Source organism: Aethalodelphis obliquidens, unplaced genomic scaffold, assembly GCF_003676395.1.
Source record: "Aethalodelphis obliquidens isolate GAN/ISIS:26980383/991018 unplaced genomic scaffold, ASM367639v1 scaffold4, whole genome shotgun sequence".
NCBI classification, from domain to species: Eukaryota; Metazoa; Chordata; class Mammalia; order Artiodactyla; family Delphinidae; genus Aethalodelphis; species Aethalodelphis obliquidens.
Window position 1 is genome coordinate 59,665,051 of NW_020837948.1, and position 18,309 is coordinate 59,683,359.

The window sequence follows — 18,309 nt, forward strand, 5'->3', positions numbered from 1 at the left end:
TGCTGGGTGTGAGCACTGTTTCTCCAGTTCTCTTCCTCAGATCCGCAGTTTAAAACTCCTTTGAAACAAGAAGTTACAACTTGGCAGTCTAAAATCAGATCCTAAAAGAAGTCCTTTCTGCTGTTTTGAGAGACCTAATTATCAAAAATATTGAAGAAGAAAACAAGCCTTTTCCCTCATAATACACTGGAGGCACCGAGGGAGGTGGGCAAAGAGAAGGAAGAGAGGGAAAGAAAATACAGGCTCAGAGAACAGCTACAATTTTCTCCCAACCCTTTCCAGGTCCTCATTCCTAATTATAGTAGCACAAAGTAGCCTTCAAGAGGACATATGTTTATGTTTGAGAAAGGAGGACTCAAATATGTAAACTTTCTTCTGCCCTTGCTACCCCCAAGCTATCAAGGAGATGTTCAGTCATGTGTGGTGTGTATGTAGACTTTGGTGTGATTCGATTTAATCAGCAATTCCTTTCCTTCTTGATGCAGTTCTCCAAAGCCTGCAGCCAATTCGTCTACAGAAAGGAAAAACGGGCAAGCTGAGGGGAAAGAAACTAACACGTTATACAAACACCAGGACAGAAGTGAAAGACTTCAGAGAAAGTGGCAGAACGTGGACAAGACCACTTCAGGTGACTGTAGACAAAATATATGGGCAAAGTGATGAGGCAGTGCTTCTGTATGCTATCATCACAAGAAACCCTATGAGTAATTCGAATCCTGCATAACCTTACGGAAAGACACAGGCACATTAATATGATTGTGCCTACTTCAAAAGTCACCAGGAGCTCCAATTCTCCTGCACCTAGCCCTAGAGCCATGTGTTTTGCCCCCCTTAATATCCCCCAAAGTAACTGAGTTCTACTGCAGACAAGGAACTCCACCAGCAAAATAGAGACTTCTCCACTGAAATGTAAATTCTTTCTTTTTCTTTTTTTTTTTTTGAGGTATAACTGACACATAACATTAGTTTCAGATGTACGACATAATGATTCAATACTTGTATATGCTGCAAAATGATCACAGTAAGTCTGGTTAACATCCATCACCACATAGAGTTACAATTTTTTTTCTTGTGATGAGAACTTTTAAAATCTACTCTGTTAGCAGCTTTCACTTATTTTGGGTGAAAGAGTATTTTGAATTAGTGAACACGTGAATAGTGGCAAGCACTGCCTGGCACAGCTGCAAATTGTTCTGCCTTTCTCCTCATCGACTTCTGGTTGGTTCCTGAATACTGTTTCATTAGCCTGAGCAACTTTGGGCAGGTTAGCATGAATGAGAGCTGGATAGGAGATTTGTTACAATTCCTAACCAGGGCTTTCCATTGGCAGGGGCAACGGAGACCAAAGGCACAAGACCCGTGGTTTCTCTGCCCGCAGGGAACAGTGTGAGATAGGTCGGGGGCTACTCTGGGGGTGGCCTGGCTTTTCTCCCTTCCATTCGGGACTCTGAGGGAGGTCACCTTGCAGGCTGCCCCACCCCATCACAAGGACAACCACCACCAGGCACCCTCGGTGAGAGAGCAAGGGCAAGCAGCAGGGCCAGGGCAGGCATTCCTGGGCTGTTCCCAGTTGCCTGAGAGGTGAGAACGGATCCTCAATATCACACAGGCCTCTGAGAAGAACAGGAAGTGACTGAGATGAGTCCTCATGGCCGACCACAGGCCCACCATGGTGCAGAGGAAAGGGCCCCGTACCAGATGTTCTTAGGGAAGCGTGTCAGCCAGAGGCAGAGATTCCAAGGTCTCTGTAGTGTAAGAGCCAAGGTGAGGCCAACTCAGTGAAGGAGAGTCCTGGGTCCCGACCAACACCGGGGAGAGGATCCAGCTGCAGGACTGTGGTCACAGATGCCAGAACACTTAAAAAAACAATGGTGCCTCAGGGAAGAGCTCAGGTCAGCAGATCTGCAGCAGAGACCAGGAGGACCCTGGGGCCTCCTCCACACTACCACCAACTTACCCCCCACCCTCACCAGGAAATCACATTCAATGCCAGCCTGGCAAGAAAGGAGGAAGAGGAGGAGGAAGAAATCTGAGAGAGTAGATATTTTCCTTAAAAAGACTGAGCAGTTACCAAAAATGACTATTTTCATTATTGCATCGGACCAAGTTTTCTATGTTAGACTAAAATATACCCTTTCCTGTCCCCACTGTCTAGAGGGTAGGACTTCATAAGAAAGATCAGATCTATTATAGATAAAATAGAGAAATAAAGGCAAAATGAAAAGCATCTGAGTGTAGTGTAGTAAAATTTTCACTACTTACTGCCTGCTTTCTGTGATCCAGCTACTGGAGATGTGAAAACAGGTCAGCTAGGCTCCACCTTCAAGGAATTCAGTGTCTTAGGGGTGAGGGACACTAAATAATAGTTGTGATACAGTAATGTGAGGGCTGTTATCAAAATATACATGAGCCAGAGTGGCACAAAGGAGAGAACGATGAACTCAAGGGAATTCACGGGAGGCTTCCAGAAAAAGGATCCTCAAGCTGCATCTTAAAGGGCAAGTTAGAGATTTCTAGTTGGAAGAGGGAGAAATAGTCACCTGAACTTTCTAAACAAAAGTGAAAGGGGGAGGGGAAAGATTTACTGAAGCCATGTGAGGGCAACTCCAAAACTGAAGGAATTTGATATCCAAGCCTTGAGAGGGGGGCATCTTGGCAGCAACAGGCCCCCAAGGACTAGAACGAGGACCCTACCACAAGACTGCTTCTCTTTACACGTGCGCAGTATTTCCTCCTACTACAGACGGCTTTCTCCCAGCTAACGGTTTCCATTCCCACCCTTCCAGCGCTTCTACCCGAGAAGGAAGACATCACCTTCCAAATTCCAGTTTGAAGAATACCAAGGAAACACACTGATTTACCAAGTTGAGATCATGTGCCCACCCTGGGACAACAGCTGTGTCCAGGCAGGAGGAGTGTTGCGATCGGGCTACCTGGGTGGGACGCCCACCCCACTGCATCCAGGAAGGCAAGGTCATATGAGAAGGTGGCAGCATCATTTGGACCCATGGCCAGAGCAGTGGAGGGGCCGCCCGCTAAAGAATGTGTGTGCTGTTCAGTGAAGGGCAAGAGAATGTGAGGCAGAAAAAACCAACCCTCCAGGCCAAGTTAACATCTGGCCCCTTTCTACGTTTCCATGCCCCATGAATCAACAGCACACAAGCCCGGGCTATCGTCCATCACCTTGATACACTCTATGTATGCCTGACTCTGCCCATTTGCTTGGAAGGACAGTCTATTAAAACCCCACCAGTTCACCCCAGGCTATTGAAATGACATCCCTTTTATGATGCCCTCAACATGAACTGGTCTCTTCACCTTGAACTTTGACAGTAATTTGTCCTGAGCTCCCCTATTGGACTTATCACATTCTGCCTTAATTAATATATCTGAATAAACAACCATTGGTCCTTCCCCAAAACCAGAGTGGTAGGCAGGAATCTCTTGAACATGGGGTGATAAATTAGAATAGTGCCTCCTTGCCACTGACAGGAATTAATGCAGAAATGCATCTTGCCTAAGAATTTGAACTAACTCAAAATAAAGGGAAAAAGTCAGTTTCAAATATGTAGCTATGTGGTTTGGCAACAGGCTTGTAACGGGCCTCCTCTCCCAGGCTGACAAAGGTAGGCCTCCTGGCAGAGTCTGAAATTGAAACTGCTCCATGTGAGGTTATCTGTCTTCATTGTGAGTCAACGAAACCTTAGTAGGTTATGTCACCTTTAGGAAAATGTTTCTCTTCCTTAAGAAGGATTTCTGTAGTGACTTACTCCTCCTATGGTATTCAGGCATCCTTTGGGGAATTTCTAGATGGGATACATACATGCACATGAAACTGTGTATGTATTTAATAAAACTTCTTGAAAGAAAGGAAGGGAGGGAGGGAGGGCAGGAAACAGGAAGAAAACAAGTAAGTCCATGAGACAAAAGTAACTCACTTCTAAAAATTATTAAACCTTCTGAAATGTCATCATACCTTTAATACGTACCAGGTCAGGGATTATTTTTCAGATTGGGTACCTGCTCTCCAAACACTAAATGAGCTCATGAGATAGACCAAGACAGTGGTCTCATGATTCTTATCTCCATTCCCAGCACACTCACTCTCTCGGACTTTATCTTTCTCTGTCTGGGACAAACCTGGGAAGCTTCCAGGATACACTGGAACCTCTCCCATACCATCCTTTTCTCAGTTCATCCTGCCTCTTCTGCCCCTCACCCGACTATCCAATGCTCCAGTCATCCATTCATCTCTTCCCTCACAAGCCAATGATGTGTGTCAGTACTAGATACATATGTGTGTGGATGTAACAAGACATAGGAATAGCACTAACATTTTACTTCCCCAGTGTCCACTGCCACCTCTATTCCGAGTCCAAGATGCACAGGACAGGGAGAAGCTACGATGGTGAGATACAGTGGCACCTTTTGAATATAAGACAGCTACCCAGGGCTTCCCTGGTGGCGCAGTGGTTGAGGGTCCGCCTGCCGATGCAGGGGACGTGGGTTCATGCCCTGGTCCGGGAAGATCCTCCATGCCGCCGAGTGGCTGGGCCCGTGAGCCATGGCCTCTGGACCTGCGCGTCCCAAGCCTGTGCTCCGCAACAGGAGAGGCCACAACAGTGAGGCCCACGTACCACAAAAAAAAAAAAAAAAAAAAAGACAGCTACCCATTGAATTCACCATCCCTTACCTCTACTAAGAGGGGGTGAAACACACTGGGAAGAACAAAACCTTTAAAGTCAAGGACTATGTCCTGTTGCAGGTCTGGCTCTGCATTTATTGGCCCTGATCTTGGGCAACTCATTTCTCTGAGCCTCAGAGCCCCAAACTAATAAATGAAGATGACACCTGACATACAGGTCTTTTATAAGATAACACATATGAAAACCACCTTGTGTACAACGAATGAATGCCATTCACCTTATTTTACCATGCTTTCTGTTCCCTGTATTTCTTGGTATGGACTTGGACATAACTTTAAAACTCTTTAAACCTCAGTTTCCTCAACTGTAAAACAGGGATGGTATCTTGAGTTATTTTGAGAATCAAATGTTATAAGTATAAAGTACCTACCACAGCTTAGTAAACAATGGTTATTATGATTAATAAAGTAGTACATACATGCTAGTTATTTTGACTATGACTACAGAAAGTTTGGTCCTAGCTAAGCTCTTCAAGGTTGTTAAGTTTTCAAATAGGCATCGCCTCTTGCATCAGAAAAAAAAAAAAGCAGTCTTTCACATTTGTGTCATTACAGAGGCATATGATGGATATGAGCTGGAGTAGGAGAGAATGAGACACATGGCATAAGTGGATGAAAGGCACAAAGAGAAGAAGAGCTCAACACTTTCTGGGACCTGATGATTCATACTAAAAATGCATTTTAAAGACAACAATTATGGGGAACTTAGGTGAAGTCCAATCCCTATATTTTAAAATTTTTCATTAGTAAATATTAAATTTCTTCATTGACTCTCCTACTGAAACCAACAAAACAAAAATCCAGGCATTCCTGGAGTCCTTGAAGTGGACAGTCGTGGATTCTGGCCCACACCAATCATTAACCACTCAGTTTCCAGTACAGCCTGTCCTGGGCTGCCCACAATATGACAAAGGGCAACTTTGAGATCCCAGGAATACATTTTGGGTAGTTTGGTTTTAACTGCTTTCACCCTCTGCTTACATCACATTCCCCTCTAGACACCAGTCATTTCCAAAGGCGTTGCTTTTAAGTTAGATCTTTTTCTCTTTCCTTCTGAGGGAATAAGGATAAGAAAGTAGTAGATGTGGTTTTTAGTTAACATATAAGTATTGATGGGTTTCAAGAAAGTAGTAGATGTGGTTTTTAGTTAATATATAAGTATTGATGGGTTTCTGCTAATCCAATTTTCCTCTTATTACCAAACCCTCTAAGTTTTCACCTCTCGAAACAAACCAGTAATGTGTATGTGTGTCTATCAAAGAACAGTGATAATAAGGCAGGAGGGGATATTAAAAGAAAGAGAATACTAACAAGGAGGATCAGGACACAAAAAAGAAGAGAGGATAAAAAATATTTCTGAGCAAAAATGAAAGGTTTGCTAATAAGCCAGAAGTCCCAAGCCCTCAACACCCCTTCACGATTTCCCAGGAGACCAGAACCCACATCCTGAGAATGATGTCGGTGATGATTAGAAGGAAGGAAAGACTAAGGAAGAAACTCAAGCCACCTTAGTTTTAAAGACTGACAGAATAAGGGACAAGAGACCACAGCTTTTCACAACCTAACCACGGAACTGAAAAAAATCAGGTTCCTTGGTGTTTCTTCTACTATATGAAGGTGGAACATCTGTATCCTGGGAGAGGTAGGATCCATTCCAAATGCTTAAGATCCCTGTAAGCAGGGACAGTATCCGTCTGGTTCACTATTTCATCCCACCCTCTAGGAAGCACCTGGCACTCTGGACATGCTCGCTGAACACTCAAATGATTCCTCATCACTTCACTTCTTTGGGCCCCATCATACTCACCTATAAAATGGGGTGGTTGGGCCCGGTCATTTCTAAGGCCCTTTTGGCTGCAATGTCTATGGTTCTGGGATTCCATCCAGCTGACATTACAGTGTGACCAAACCCACCCTTCACACCTAGGCCGTCATCACATTAACAGACAAAGGAAGCATGGGACACAGTCTGACCATCCCCAGCTCTCTGCTACCAATCTTAGTTTCACTTGTCCTTTGTTTATTAGTGGCAAATAGTTAATCATTTTCAAATCCCAGGTACCTGCTTTCACTTGAATTGAGTTTAATTTATACATGGCTATGTTATGACTTTCTGCTGTAGTTCAAACTGGCTGCGCTCCAGCTTTGGATTTCAAAGGAGAATGTGATAAACGCATTCCCTACAACTCCACTGGACTCTCAAGGTTCTCCACTGGCCTCCTAATCATTAATCCCACATCTCTCCAGGCTGTTAGGCTACCTAACGAGGCCTCCCTACAACATAGGCATCCAATCTGCTAGCCAGGCAATATAAACACAAAACTATATAAAGCAGCTTATTCCCCAAATTTAACTGGATGAGAATTAGCACAAAGATTTAGTAGTCTTACAGAACTGCTACCTGCCCTCAAGAATTTCTCCATGTACAAGAACTAATAATATTCACTCTAAGGAATTAAGGACTTCGTGTATCTCCCCTCTCAGAAGTCATTAAAAAGTTTTTAAAAAATTATTTGGAAACAATTTCAAACTTCCAGAAAAGTTGAAAGAATAAGAATAGCACAACGGACACCAATACATCCTCTTTACCCAGATTTACCTATTGTTAACATTTTACTCCATTTTCCATTTGAGTCTGAGCTTGCTTTCACATGCACACATTTGTGCGCCCTATAGATACTCCCCTCCCCCCGAAACAATTAATGGTAAGCTGCATTTATATCATGGCCCTTTACCCCCAAAGAAGAAGCAATTACATTTTAAAATAGAATATAAGGAAAATAGAATGTTGTACAAATGTGTTAAGTCCCCAGTGATAGAATTTCAAGAATGGCAATGAACAGCGTGGGAGATTTGCTCAGAGCGAGGCTTTCTACTATCCCTAGAGAGTCAACCCACTGTATTCCTGGGATCAGCCTTGATCCCAGGCCGAGAGCAAACACACACGCACGCGTGCGCGCGCGCACACACACACACACACACCTCCATTTTATTTTAGAAGGAAAAAGAAGCCTTGAAATGAAACAGGTACGGTGACAACCGCCAGCTTCCATTTTTCTCCAGGTAAAGCACAGGGTGATACGGTTGGTCATTCTGTTCTCAAGAGAGAATTCTGCTCCCCCAGGGCAAAGCTACAGAGGCGGCCCACTTTCAGAAACACCTCTTCTGCTTATAAGCTCACAAAAATGTTTCTGTTTGAACTAAAAACATAACCACATAAAGTCCCTCTACAACACAAGAAAGGGCTACTCACTACCTTTCTAGTTTTGATAAACCTCAGAAGGCAACAATCACCATCTGCTGGGGATGGTGCACCGGATACTCAGGCAACCTCCGCTGTTCCCTAACACCAACTTGTCCCTTGGTTTCCAAGACCTGCACCACAAGAGTGGGTTGCAGGTGAGGGGGAATAAGCAGCGTGAAGCCACTCCATTATTATCACACTGCAAATAAATAGCTCTTCTGTCTCTGGCAGTAAAGCATTTTGCATACTTGGTAATTACCATTAATAAACTTTTTAATATGTGATTGCATCCCCTGGAGAAATAGAGGCTTTCTTATTGAAATTACTTTCTTAAAATCCCTTCCTTAGAGCATCTACAAAATCAAGAAAGTAGAGTAGAAAAGAAAGAATTCTGTTAGGTATAAAAAAACTTTCTTAATTAGCACACACTTGAAAACTAAAACACAAATGCAGCGGACACCCGGTACTAAGCGCACGCATAGTTCTCTGCACACCCCACAAAGACCAGACACATTTAAATCAACAAGACACTTTATTGTCAAGGTAACACCAAGGTAACTGAGCAAATGAATCCGAAACATTTACCTTGTACTAAACTCCCCCCCTTTTTTTTTAAAGGAATAGCGCATGCACGATACAGCACAAAGGAAGATTTAAAGTGAAAGGAACACAAGAAGGATGAGTAGGTTTACCTTAGAAGTCTATCTATAAAATATTTATATTATAAGAGTTTTATAAAGACATGTATAAACATGCACTTATCAGAAAGAGTCTTGCAAAGCAACAAGGAAAAGAAAGGTAAGAACAGGAAGATGCCTGGCTTGGCTCTGGGGGTAGTAAAAGATCGCGCGATCTACCTTGTTTGGACGCCCTCCGTCGAATCTTCATTTTGGGGAAGGAAGGCCACGAGTAGTTAAAAGGTGAGTCCGAGTCAGAATCCATCTTTTTGTCTTGATGAAATCAACAGATTCAACAGCAGAGACTCAGGAAGAACTCGGACATCCCCAGCCAGGAGGCGAGTCTCCCGTGTGATGTAAAAGGAAGGAATGGGGCTGGGTGAAAGCTGCGAACACCGGGAGGGAGAGGCAATAAATGTTTTGCTTCCTTCAGGCGTTCAGGCATGTAGACCAAGAAGGAGGCTATAAATATGCAAGTCAAACTGGGAAAGTAAAAGGAGGCGAGCACAGCAGCTCAGAGTGGTACTGGTACACCGCAGTCCAGTTATTCAAAAGGTCACTGGGAGCAAATGAATCATTAACTCTCTTCTCGTTGCTGGAAATGGAAATGAAGGAAAAAAGGTAACCGCGAATTGAAAGAGAGCCGCCTGAGACTCAAGAAAACCCTCCCAATGCAGACGCCTGTTTTGGTCGGGAGCTAGAGGATCATTTCTCAGAAAAGCCACCCTGTGCAGCATGAGATAAAGGTTGAGGTTTATGCGTGTGGACAGCCAGAAAGCTCCAGTACACAGACAAATAAAGGCCGTCATACTCAGGGCAGGGATTTTTCCAGAGCAATCTATTCTTTCATACCATTGGCAGCTTTTCAGATCTAAGAGCCAAAACAACTCTGATAATTCATTTAACAATCCAGTCTCCCCATCCTTTTAATCCAAAAGGGCTTGGAAGCTTTCACTTTTAACCAGAATTGTACTTATTAAATTCATGTAAAGTCATCCACTTTACCGTTTAGCACAATTGGGGCGTTTTTTCTCAAATTGTCACCAAGTCTGGCCATCCGTCACAAGGAGCTGGGCGCCTTTGGGGCTCTGATCTAAACTCGCAGTCCATCTCAATGGAGCTAGCGACTAATTTACCGCAAACCCACAGTTCTTACACAGTCTCCCTGAACAACTCGTCAGTAATTAGCATTCAGTAGAAGCCCATTACTGCCTCCCCATAAATCGTTGACACTGCTCAAACTTACTTCTCTAAAGCCCCACCGTCAGGCGCACAGATACATGGGCCAGCACGGCAGCCAGGGTCTGCAGCAGAAAAAAAGTAGATCCCAAGTCTCATACGGGAGTCTCTTTTAAGCATTTCTTTTCCCAGAAGTATTGTCTTTTGTTTTGAGGGCATCTGACAGCCAAATAAACTAAAGGAGAGTGGAAACAACGTGAGGATCCTTTCAACTCTGCAGACCTGGAACATGACAATATGTGTCTTAATTAACATTCATCTCTTTACTTCAATTATTTCAAAAATTGTTGGCACTCTCGTGCCATGCTGTGTGAGAAAACAGATGCGTAACCTGCTCCCTGATAGCTAATCCTGTCTGACTGGGCTGGGGTTGGGTGAGGGGTACAGCTAGATGCGAAGGAAATCAGAATTACATACGTCACCTCTGTGTTCATATGGGTTGCTATGTAAATATAGCATACAAGTAGATCAGCTATAAGCTATGTAATGACAAGCATCACAACTGAATTAAAACAAAAAATATATTCTCTACTTTGTGACCTTTTATTTGAAGAATAAGTACATATTTTTCTTACTCAGCTGAAGCAACTGTAAGGAAAAATTACTCTCAACTCTACTATCAGATAAGAGAGTTTTAGTCCATACACAACTTTCTATAAGAAAATAGATAAAATCTTGTGAATGGGTTTCCATTCATTCTCAGTTTTAGAACTTAGAACACTGTAGGCAGCGGCTAAACGAATGAATGATTCACACAGTTAAGTCCCAACCCGTAGACGAAGAATCTTTATATGACAGCTGTAATATTTTTAGTAAATATCTGCTAATTGAAGTGTGTATCTTGAGCAAAAAAAAATGCTATGCGAACTCTGGTAAAGTGTTTAAATATATATTTGCATTTTATTCATCATAACAGTGTCTACGTTTGCAAACAGCAGTACTGTTGGGTGGAGAAAACCCTTTGTTCTCTAAGGCTCCACACAATACTTGGGGTGTGCACAGAACTCTTGCCTGCTTGAGAGATGTCCAGAGACCCTAGGAAGGGAACCTCCACAAGTGTAGACAAGCACCATTTAGAAATGAAGGTACTGGGTCAGGAAATACTGTTATCTTTCTCATTATCATGCAAAGGAAAGTTTTAGAGCCACTAAAGTTTTAGAGCCACTAAACCTGGGATAAATCCCAGGTCAACAAACTACTGGAGTGGGCTGCTCCTCTCTTAAGCGTCAGAGACAGGTCAGAAGACCTTCAGGACAATGCAGAGATATGAAAGAACTTTGTAAAATGCAGTTCTTGAGTTGAGATGCCAGGTAGGTGCATCTCAATCTAATTATCCCCAAAGCCCAGTCCTTGTTGACCAATTCCATATCAACTGATGGTTGATATAGAAATTATTCTGGCAATAAAACTACTAGAATTACCCAACCAGTACACATGAGAAACCCAACAAGAGACTTTCCAATCTCACTTGCTTTATTATTTATTGACATGGTTTAAAGAATAAATTGAGTTTACTGACCAGCAGTGTGCACAGTTAACATAAAAAGTGGAGTATCAAATATTGCATTGACAGTCTTTTTTTAGGCCAACTCGTTTTTTTACCAAAGAATTTCTCCTGAATATGGGTCATTTATCCTCCTTGTTTTCTACAGTAATTGAGTTTGTCCCAGCATTGGGTCAATGTGATTGCATTTAAATTAATTCAAGATGTTATTTACATCTCATTCATATTCAACGGCTTAATTTCTTTGCTTTCTCTGACGGGCTGATTGCAATTGCAGTTGGCAGAATTCAATGATATATCCCCAAGGCCACTTTCTCACCAGATATCATACAACCATGACAACATAAGAATGTAAATGATTTCATCAGCCTTACTGTGCCCGCTCTAATTAGAAAATCCTTTACTTAGAAAATAACCTCCATAAAGTCTCAATTATCCAGGACACATGCTGTCACCTACCTCTCAACAATGATAAAACTGAACCTCCCTAGAAGAGTATTTATATTTCAAGTTAAATTACAGTATTTGTACAGTTTTCTTATCCTCCAATGGGATCCAAAATTCCTTGAGGACAAAAACTGTGTTTTACATTCATATTTTTAAGGAGCCTCAAGCTGAAAAGAAAAAGTACGGGATTTTGGAGACCTATATAGATGGTCGCCGGCCTATGATGGTTCAACTTAAGATTTTTCGACTTTACCGATGGTGCAGAAGCAACACGCATTCAGTAGAAACCGGACTTGGAATTCTGAATTTTGATCTTTTCCCAGACTGGCGATATGCCCTATGACACTCTGTCATGAGGCCGAGCAGTGTCAGCGAGTACAGATCCCAGTCAGCCACACGATCAGGAGGGTAAACACCCTCTATGCTTACAGCCAGTCTGTACCCATACAATCATTCTGTTTTTCAGTTTCATGACTGTATTCAATAAATTACGAGATATTCAACACTTTATTATAAAATATGCTTTGTGTTAGATGATGATGCCCAATTGTAGGCTAACGGATGTGTTCTGAGCATTTAAAATATGCTAGGCTAAGCCAGGACGCTCCGCAGGTTAGATTTATTAAATACATTTTTCACTTATGATATTTTCAACTTATGATGGTTTTATTGGGGCACGACCCCATCATAAGTCAAGGAAGATCTATATATCTGGACTCTGTCACTTATTTACTTAGTGGTCCTCACCAAGTCACTCATACCTTCTGATCCTCAGTTGTTTCCTATAAAATGGGATATCTATACTTCAAAGAGTTGTAAGGATCAAATGAGATTATAACAGTAAAGAACATACGTTTTCACTAAGTTTTAGTTTAAATGTTAACTGTAAATAAAGTTTCCCTTTCATTATATTTCTCTCCTATATTATAGACACTGAAAGATTCTTATCTTTATCTCAAGAGTAATAGCTTGATTTTCAAAACAGAGACACGGCAAAATGAAAAGAAGTTCCAAGAAAATCATACTGAGACAGAAAGAGAAGGATTTGTTTTGCTTTTCTGCTCCATTGTTTGACCACCAGAGACTACAGTTTTTAACACTGTTAAATATGATTCTTGGGGAAAATAATAATAATAATTTAAAAAAATACAGACAAAAGGCAGCAGGACCCATGATGCAAGGACAAGCCTATCCTGGATAATTTCAGCCTAAACAGTGACAATTTCACGTAGTTCAAGTTCCAGCATTAGGTGAAAGTCAGAGATGATCAAAGTCTTCCTCAAAAACCTCTTTGAAGGCACCACGTCATCACTCTAAGTTCAACAGAAAGAGTTCTTTGCTGGAGAACATCGTTACCTCGGTCGGGCACCAGAAGAAATGGTTGGCTTGGGCTTCCCTGGTGGCGCAGTGGCTGAGAGTCCGCCTGCCGATGCAGGGGACGTGGGTTTGTGCCCCGGTCTGGGAAGATCCCACATGCCGTGGAGCGGCTGGGCCCGTGAGCCATGGCCGCCGAGCCTGTGCGTCCGGAGCCTGTGCTCCGCAACGGGAGAGGTCACAACAGTGAGTGGCCCGTGTACCGCAAAAAAAAAAAAAAAAAATGGTTCGCTTTCACTGAGAGGCCATGTTTTACAGAAAACAAAGGTCTTAAAAGCACAGCTCACATCCACGCGTAAGATGCACTCACTGTGAGCCCCAGGGAGGGAAGCGCACATTCACGTCCAGCCTCATGCTCACTCAGGGCTGTTACACTCACTGAGTGTAGAACCACCTGAGGTTCAAATTATTATTTTTCTCCCTATCTCCCCTCCCTGTTGTATTTTTTTAATAGAGCCTATAAAGTTGAATTCACATAAAATAGACATGAAGTAGGAGCATGGTACAATGGTGGTCATAAATTAGAAACCCAGGGTGCCACCATTCATAATACCACCTTACTTTAAAAATAAGAATATTTTTTACTTCTTATCTACCTTAATTACCTTGATTTATTTGAACAAAAACTCTGCATGCCCCTCCGAAAGTTCTGATATGCCCCATTATGTCATCCTACTAGCTAAGGGGGAAAAAAACCCAGACACAACCTAGAAGTCCAACAAATGAAATTACCTGTATTATGATATACCCACATGTAATACAAAAAGAGAAAAAAATTCTCAAAAACACTTCAGGATAGGAAAATAACAGATTTTCTGACCAAAGTAACATATTAAAGAATTATGTTGTCAAAGCCTCCACCAGCATTTAGTATTGCTACAGATACAGGTTCTACTTAGCTGATTCTCTTAAGGAAATAAAGATCCTTGGTGGACCTCTTTTTGTCTTAAACACTGAAGTTCCTGGGCGTAACCTGAAAGGAAAGAATTAGGACAAATTCACTAAGTTTTTCTGAATGATACATTATGAAGAATTTTGAATTTGTCCTGAAGAGGCAGCTGTGGATAGTAAATGTAAGGGTCCCTGGAGGTGGAAGAAGCAAGGTTATGGGCCATAAGTCTGGACAGAGAAAGGATGGAGGGGGAGGAAAGTATCTTGTTACAGCCTGAGGAGAAAAAAAATTCTTCATAGTAGGAAGAGCTGAGGCACCTAGGGAAGCAACATCTATGATTACATTTGAAGTTTTTTCTGATAATGTTCCAATTTTAATTTTTCCAAACCCTCGGAAAAAGTTTCTTACATGATATGGACTTATTCACAAACTTTTTTTTAAATCAATTTTAACATCAAAGTTCAACCTATTGTTCTATAGACTTTTACGGTCATTCACATGTAAATAAATTAAAAGAGCAAAGAACTTAAATCGTTTTAATATAAGTGTTATCAAGCCTACAGTTCTGAAGCTGAAATTCACACAAAATGTGATGGATAATCCTGTGTGTTTGGGTTTTTTTAAAGGGTGGGCTCATCTTGTATATGCTACTGGAGTATTGCTGCTTCTAGGCCCTCTCAACTGACACAGCGATGAAATATGTGTGTCCTAACCTAGGTATATACACGTACCTACAAATATTTCCATACGCAACCATGTGTATCTATTTTAACTAATCATGAGTACATAGTGATGTCCACATCTCTCATTCATTAGCACATGGATCATTCTGGCCTCCTCCCCTTGCTTCTCTGTAAACTCCCACTCCAATAGTGAAAACCCTGACACCTACTCTCCATCATCCATTGACTTACTTATTTCCAGTATATATTAATAGTGGTATCAGAAATGTTAACCTGTACCCCTATGGGAAACAACTTTCTCACCTAGAAGACATGCTTATGTACAGTTTCTTTTGCTTTTATTCTTACAGACTCTACTCATTTCCAAAGTTACTGAGGTCTGCACCCTGCTCCCATCCTCTACAGTGAGGTTGTTTCCAAAGTTTTTAGTACAATTAGGTTGTTTTGCTACATTTTGCATTCCATCACAGGATCCTCCAACCTCTTAATTTTTTATTTGCACACACTGAAGTTTCCTCTCTGTGCCATAAAGTTCTATGGGCTTTGACAAATGCAGTGTCATGTATCTACCATTACAGTATCGTAAAGAATATTCACCACCCTAAGATAAAACCCCACAATGACAGGAATATGTAGAAAGGACACAGAAGCCAACTGAAAGAGTCCCTCATCACCAAAGCTAGAACACTCTGAATAAAGTAGTACTAGATGACTACCCAAAGTGTAAAATAAATATCCATGAATTTATACTGACATAAATGACTGAATAAATAAGTGAGAGGGATAAAAGTCTCCCATGGAGAAGAATTCCAAATAGTTTTAGACACTTTGCCCACAGGGAAGCATACAGATTACTCCTCATTCCTAAAGTGTGGGCTGCACATCATGACATCCTTTCAAAGAACACGATATGGGAAGAGGAGTGGGGAAGAGTAACTTTACAGTGGAGAAACCTGACAAACGCTAGCTCTACCAGGTAATCAAGGTCATCATCAACACTGACAAGTCATGCCGATATTATATGCTATTGATATAATGTGATGGAAATGGCGCTTAACCTCTGTGGTCTTCCTCCCCAAACCCATAACCTCAGTTTAATGATAGAGAAAACACCCCAAAATTACCAATGAAGGGACATTCTATGGAATACATGACCAGTATTCCTCAAAAATGTCAAGATCATCAAAAATAAGTCTGAGAAACTCTCACAGCCAAGGGGAGCCTAAGGAAACACAGCTGAATGTAATATGGTATCCTGGGACAGAAGAAGGAAACTAGATAAAAACCAAGGAAATTTAAATAAAGGATGGACTTTAGTCAATAATAATGTATCAAAACTGGTTCATTAATTTTAACAAATATACCATAATAATATATGATGTTAATAATAAGGGAAACTAGGGGAGTCTAGGGGGCTGGGTGTATGGGAACTCTCTGTACCATCTTTGCAACTTTTCTGTAAATCTAAAACTGTTCTACAAAATAAAGTGTAAAAATGTGTTAAAGGATGGGGACAAAATGTACAGACTCTATGTTCATTAAATATTCGTGGAATTCATGCTCAAAGAAAGTGTGCATTGCTTATTCAGATACGTAGAATTCAAGTCATGCATAAAACTCTATTTCCCTTTGCTTAAGTTCTGAAGTGAAGTTCCCATGTAGCTCTGAGGGAACTAATTAGACATTGAAAGATTATATGCTAAAAATAATTGTAATTTCTCAGAAACAAATAGTGTCACTTTGGGGTTAATATGTTCCTAAGAGTTAACCCTAATGAGGAGCCCCCATTGGACACCTGGGGGGTAGGTAAGTCTACTTCAGTTAGATCAGCAGAAACCTAATGGTAGATAAATTTCAAGAATCTGGATGAAGCCCAGCTCACTTACTCAAAGTTTGCTTCAAAATTCTAGACACCTTTAACTTCACTCTTGATTCTGTTTTTTGTTTGTTATTTTAAATGTTATGAAGAAACAAAAGACTATTTACCCCGGGCTCTCGTATTCAGCATATGATTGCATCACTTCTTTCCTATGCTTTACACGTATTCTTCCAAAGAATCTCATATTGAATAAGAAGAATAAGTTCTGTTGGATTTCTTGCCCGTGACTGAAGTAAGAGGCCATGTTTCATAAAAATGTCTTCCAAATTAGGCACTCTAAAAGTTACAGCAAATTGTCCCAATAAATTGATAGAGCTCGTACTGCCTGGCAATGAAAGCTAACCAGAATCTTAATTGCCCTAAAGTCCCTTCCAAGGGATTAACCACTGGGTACTCAGCAAGCCTAAACACACTGACACTGCAGTCAAGCCCGAAACCTAAGGATTCCCCTGTGCGGGCAATTCTTTCATTAACCGTCTGCACACACAGGTATTCCCAAGTGTTTCAACAAAAGAAAAGGGGACAAAATCCTTAAGTGGAAATTTAACTTTCCACAAAAAGCATTTACAAATACTATTTCCAGGATGTATTTCATATTTTTCATTTGTTTCATGTTTTATAAGGTAGTTGTAGTTTCCTTAAGATTTTATACTTGTTTGAAATTTATAATGATTTGATTTAATCAAAACAGAATCTTTAGGGACAGAAGCTATGCTGGTTTGTTTGGAGTTGAGGATCCTGTTTTGGAGAATGAAACATTTAGAGTTCAGAGAAAGAACTGTCATTTTTTTCCCCCTCCTAGATTACATTTCAGAAATTAAGTTGGTTTATGACATGAAAGAAAAAGGTGATTTAGCATACACGACAGCTAGGTTGGTACTACTGTCAAACATCAGGCCTCCTTGTAACGCCCTATGACATTGGTGTAAACAACCGTCCACTCCCTTCATCCCGAACTGTGCGTCTCTTAAGTCCAATAAATGAATGTGACCGCAAACTACAATCACTTGATTCCTTCTTAATGTTTAAAGATCATCTTTAAAGGTTTAATCATCTCATTTAGGTTCGAGTATTTAGGAAACTTTCAATGAATTTTTTTTGTTTTTTACCTTTCCCACGGATCTACCATGACGTTGATGGTGATCGTCATTAAAAGTCTGGAAGCCTAATACAAATGGGCTTCCATGAATTGCTTTTGTAACCAACTGAGATAAAAGTAGAACCACAATGCTCCAATTCCCAAAACACTGAAAACCCAGTAAGTCAGAGTGATTTCAGCAGAGCAGGGCTCCCTTAAGGAGCCATGTCATGGTTCTCAACCTCGGCTGTACCTGAGAATCACCTGGGAAGCTTTTACAACTCCTGCAACACAGGCTGCACTTCAGGCCAATTAGGTCAGACTTCTGTGGGGGTGGGACCAGGGCTTCAGGATTGTTTGTTAAAGCTCCAAGGTAATTCCAACGGGCAGGCAGAGTTCAGATAACAGAGTACTTAGATTAATTAGCGACTCCTAATCTTAACTCACTTTTATTTTGTTTTTAAACACATATTTGTGATCAAAAACTAGGCAGAACATTAGACCTATCATTAGACCAGACAGCTTCCTAGCCTTAGGACTTGTTTAAAAAAATAAAAATAGGGGCTTCCCTGGTGGCGCAGTGGTTG

At 41.3% G+C, this 18,309-nt stretch overlaps 1 protein-coding gene across 8 annotated transcripts in view; it reads right to left on the reverse strand.

The window, feature by feature from the left end:
* Positions 1-18,309, reverse strand: part of ARHGEF28 (Rho guanine nucleotide exchange factor 28) — a 311,929-nt gene that overhangs the window by 124,175 nt on the left and 169,445 nt on the right. Inside the window, exon 1 of one of the 8 annotated variants that reach the window (XM_027100844.1) lies at positions 8,807-8,956. The exons of the other annotated variants lie outside the window; for them this stretch is intronic. Coding sequence (XP_026956645.1) covers positions 8,807-8,891 — 85 coding nt within the window. The 5' untranslated portion in view covers positions 8,892-8,956. Of the gene's footprint in view, positions 1-8,806; positions 8,957-18,309 lie in introns of those variants that run through there. 8 annotated transcript variants of the gene reach the window in all.